This window comes from Pteropus vampyrus, unplaced genomic scaffold (assembly GCF_000151845.1).
Source record: "Pteropus vampyrus isolate Shadow unplaced genomic scaffold, Pvam_2.0 Scaffold156, whole genome shotgun sequence".
NCBI classification, from domain to species: Eukaryota; Metazoa; Chordata; class Mammalia; order Chiroptera; family Pteropodidae; genus Pteropus; species Pteropus vampyrus.
In genome coordinates this window covers 528,355-533,081 of record NW_011888937.1, presented here as the reverse complement: position 1 = coordinate 533,081, position 4,727 = coordinate 528,355, and the positions used below count along the sequence as shown (strand labels likewise).

General features: G+C 37.1%; 1 protein-coding gene across 4 annotated transcripts in view; it reads left to right on the top strand.

The window, feature by feature from the left end:
* Positions 1-4,727, top strand: part of PTCD3 (pentatricopeptide repeat domain 3) — a 33,839-nt gene that overhangs the window by 17,270 nt on the left and 11,842 nt on the right. For all 4 annotated transcript variants that reach the window (XM_023536406.1, XM_011369807.2, XM_023536404.1 and 1 more), the window contains exons 9-12: positions 2,332-2,402; positions 3,729-3,816; positions 4,226-4,286; positions 4,561-4,643. In XM_023536406.1, coding sequence (XP_023392174.1) covers positions 2,332-2,402; positions 3,729-3,816; positions 4,226-4,286; positions 4,561-4,643 — 303 coding nt within the window. The remainder of the gene's footprint in view (positions 1-2,331; positions 2,403-3,728; positions 3,817-4,225; positions 4,287-4,560; positions 4,644-4,727) is intronic.

Genomic DNA, 4,727 nt, shown 5'->3' with positions numbered 1-4,727 from the left:
TACATAATATATTCATATTTCTTGTGCTCTTTAAGTTTGTTTGGAAGATATAAAACAAAGAAATGTTTAAAAATGAATAAGCACTAAATAATTGGATCAGAGGCTTGGACAGATACTGGTTTTAGTTCTGACACTGATTAGCTCCATGGCCTTGGAAAAGTCACTTGATTCCTCTGAGCTTCTGTCTCTCAAATCCTGTGGCTCTCTGAATTTAATCTGGATGAATGACCCTCCAGGAATATAGAGCCAGATAGCATGGCTTGTAATCACCATGAGAATGTAGCTATAGTAATGTCAAAAGCAGCAGTATTGTTTTAAGTTTATGGAATCTGGAGTACAGTGATTTAGTATAAAAATCAACCAAACGTAGAAGAGATAGAAACTGCACTGAATCACTCAATACAGCCTTGAACACAAGAAACATTTTAGAAAGCTATGTTTGATTTGAGAATTTGTATATATAGCCTGTTATAACATTCAGTGTACCAATGAATTACTGATGCAGATTATCGTTTAGGGAGGCTTCTCCATCTGCTTGTTGAATAGGACAAATATCTGCTAAGTCTGTATTAACAGAGTTCTTAGTGCTAAGATTTGTTTTCCTCTAGTTTTACATGCTGCATGGTAAAAACACATGAAGATATTCAGTAAACATTTCTAAAGACAGTGTATCATCCACATATATGATAATTATAGATTATATAATTGTGTATCCTATAATTACATATTGATGTTATTTATATATAATACATATTCCATGGTCATTTAATAACATAATTTCATATTGTGTAATATGAGTATTAATATTTAGTTAACATTAACTAATTATTAAGTGATTTTTCAGGGTCATAGTTCTGAGATAGTCAGATGTCCTATCCACTCTGCTGTACTCTTTTCAGACCTTTTAAATTTCCTGGGCATTTTTATTTTCAGTATATTTTCTTTAGAAAAATACAGTGACTTCATTTAAAACACTAAATTTATATCCATGTTTTTCTGTTTCCTTCTGTGCTTCTTAATTGTCAAGATTGGAGCATAATGTTTTGAGCAACGATTTTTTAAAGGCTATTATAAGTAGACATTTAAGCTGTTATTTCTGGGCAGGTGAGGGCCTGGATCCAAGTGAAATAGTTCTGCTTGCATTTGTAGAAATAGTGGATGATACTGAAAACTACGGCTTATAGAAGAATTGAAGCCTTTTTATCTAATGGGCTTTAAATCTTTGATGTTTCAAGGTTTTTGGCCCTTTTTTTCTTCTACCCATAGGAACCACTGTATCTCTGGAAACAACTAATAGTCTCTTGGATTTGTTGTGTTACTATGGTGACCAAGAACCCTCCACTGATTATCGTTTTCAACAAAAGGAAAAATCAGAAGATTTGGTAAGGGCTTTGGTGATAATTTTTTAAGTTTCTTTTGGTAGCAACACTTCAAAGTCAGGCAGGTTATTGTGTCGTATGTTAGGGTGATATAGATTTGTTCTGAGGTGTGGGTGGTACGGTAGCTTTGATAAAAAGTGCAGAAGAAGAGAGATTTAAACAATTTAACCCTTCCCTTTTAAAAAAATATTTCGACTTTGCCTACCCCATGTAGGAAAAGCTTTGACAAGAAATGTTCAGGCAGGCCCATATGTTGGTGTTACTTATAATGACAGCATAATGAGTAACAGACAGGTAAAGACCCCCTGGCTCCAGCGCCTTCAGAAATTTATACATACATGAGCAGAGTGGAGTGAGCACACTGCTGGGGGTACAGAACAGTATCGTGCCACGGGATAGCCTGTTGATACTGATCTCTCTCAATCAAAGCAGTATTTGACTTCTGGAAAAAGATCCCAAGGAAACTTTGGCTTATGTGAACAAAGATGTTAATAAGGCCTTTTTCCTAATAATTCATACTTATAATTGCAAAAATGTTGAAAACAAACGATATCCAATAGTGGGTGATTTGAGTTATGGTAGCAGTCCCCAGCCATTTTGGTGCCGGGGACTGGTGCTCCTATGCGAATCTAATGCCTTATGATCTGTGGTGGAGCCGAGGCGGCAATGCTAGTTGCTGGAGAGCGGCCACAAATACAGATGTGCGGCCCAGTTCCTAACAGGCTGCAGACCAGTCCCAGGGGTTGGGGACCTATGGATTATGGTAATGGTGGTGTGTGGTGATTGAGAGTACTAGTGTAGGTCTCCCTGGGTATGGAAAGACACTGATAAGTGGTATTTTCTTTATTTTTCTGAAGTTTCCTTTGCCTTCCTGATTTTGAATAGTTTTAACTAGGAGATACATTCTATTGTCATCTTTTGTTTTATTTCTGTTGGCGATGGTTCATTGCAGGAAGAGGCCACAGAGGAAAACAGTGAGAAATCTAAGAAGAAAATTGGTCATCAGTTTGGAGTTACTTGGAGGTATGTTACACATAATTAGAACCTTATGTTACGGTTCTATATAGTGTGTGGAATGTTGTCCATCACCTCCTAAACAAGATATGATCCTTTAGTATTCTAAACTAATTTGTTTTTAGTGTATAGTATAAATATCATGATTGGTATTCATGTGCATTTTGACCTGTTTTCGTAAGATCTTTACCTCTAACCAGCAGTACAACATTGGCACTTAATTTTTTCTCCCCCATTTAACTCCATGTAACCTCCACAGGGTATGTAGTTCCTTTGGTAGTTTGTCAGTAGTTTCAGCTTGCAACATATACCTCTAATTTCAAAAGATTCAATATTCTCGTTGAGGTAAGAATGCATATATACTAGAGTGTAGTTCTTCTAAGTTAAGACTACTGGCCAGCAAGCAAAATATTCAGCACTTCCAAACAAAAGGTGAATAACATTTAACTAACATTTGAGGATTTACATTAACTGACTAGAAGGGTCTAAATAAAAGAAAGGTATTTCATGTGGATATCTGGGAAAGAAAGCAACCTTTGATATCTGAAGTCTTCTTTGAAGTGATTTTTAAGAAAAAGAGTAGTACACTAGGTAGAATGTGAACATGTACATGTGCTAGAATAGGACAAAGGATTCAGGAGAAACTGCAGGTTTGTGGTTGCCTGGGTATCATATCTGATGAAGGCAGATGGAGAAACTTCGCTGTGGACCCCGTGGTACAGGTTGCTTTTTATTTAATACTTTGAGTATGTGGTCATGCGCCACTGAACAGCAGGGATACAGTCTGAGAACTGCCTCATTAGGTACTTTCAGCCTTGTGTAAACATTGTAGAGTGTACATGTACATACACAAACCTAGACAGTACAGCCTGCTGCTGTAATTATATATGCTTTACTTTGATCCAGCTAGCAGCATAGTAGACTTGTTCACACCAGCATCACCACAGAAGTAGGAGTAATGCATGTCACTAGGCGATAGGAATTTTTCAGCTTCATTCCAATTTTTTGTGACCACTGTCATGTATGCTGTCTGTCACTGACTGAAATATCGTTATGTGGCACATGACTATATATTACTTGTTCATAAAAATTCCCTTTTTAGTCCTTGGTTCTGCCACCTAACTACAAAGCCTTGGACAACTGAAGCTCTTTGAGCCTCAGTTTTTGTCATTTTCAAAATGATGATAACCGTATCTCCCTCTCTGGGTAGTGAGAATTATTTGAAATTATATGCATAAAGTGCTCGGAACGGTGCCTGGAACATTGTAAGTTCTCAATAAATTGTGTTTGGCTTTTTCTTTCTCCCCTGGTTCACACTTACTCTTTTGTGTCTAGAGCAAAAAACAATGCTGAGAGAATCTTTGCTCTAATGCCGGAGAAAAACGCACATTCCTACTGCACAATGATTCGAGGAATGGTAAAGGTAACATTCGTTTTGTTTTTATATTTGTATCTTTAATTTCTATTAAATCAGGATGTCTCAGCCTCAGAACTGTTGATAATTGGGCCAGATTATCTGTTGTGAGGACTACCAGTGTATCGTGCGATGTTTAGCAGTGCTCTGGCCTCTGCCCATGGAATGCCAGTAGTACATCCTCCCCACCCCTCTCTCATGACAACTAAAAACATCTACAGGCATTACCGAATGTCACCTGGGAAGCAAATTGCCCTTGGTAAAGAACCACTGCACTAGAGCATAAGCTTTATGAGAAATGGCACCTCTTGTGTTTTGTTTACCACTATATTCCTAAACCCTAGAACAGGAAATGTGCAAATATTTCTTAAATTAATGCATTTGATGATGCTTAATTTTTGTTTTTTCCCTCTTCCAGCACCGAGCTCCTGTGCAGGCATTAAACTTGTACACTGAATTATTAAACAACAGACTCCATGGTAAGTGTGTTTGGTGAACTCTACTCCCTCCTTTTTTTTTTTCCTTTCTCTCAAGAATCTGTAAAATCTTTGGATGTTGCCTCAATCATTAGCTCGCTTTTAATCTTTACCTACAGAACGGGTGATTGAAGCAAGAGTAGAGATCCAGAAAAGAGCGTGGTTTTCTAGTTTTGTGGTTACGTCATAAGCCAAGAACCACATGTGCATGACCACTTCGCCTTTAGGGGTTAATCTTCAACCTCAAATTTTGTTAAAGTAGTTTTTTCTTTTACAGGTGATGTATATACCTTCAATTCATTGATCGAAGCAACAGCAATGATGAATGAGAAATTTGAGGAAAAATGGAATAAGATATTGGTAAGGAGGAACCCTCATTTTGTCTTCTAATGGTCCTAAAATATTTTTTGCTAGAAATATATAAGATGGAGACAGCATCCACTG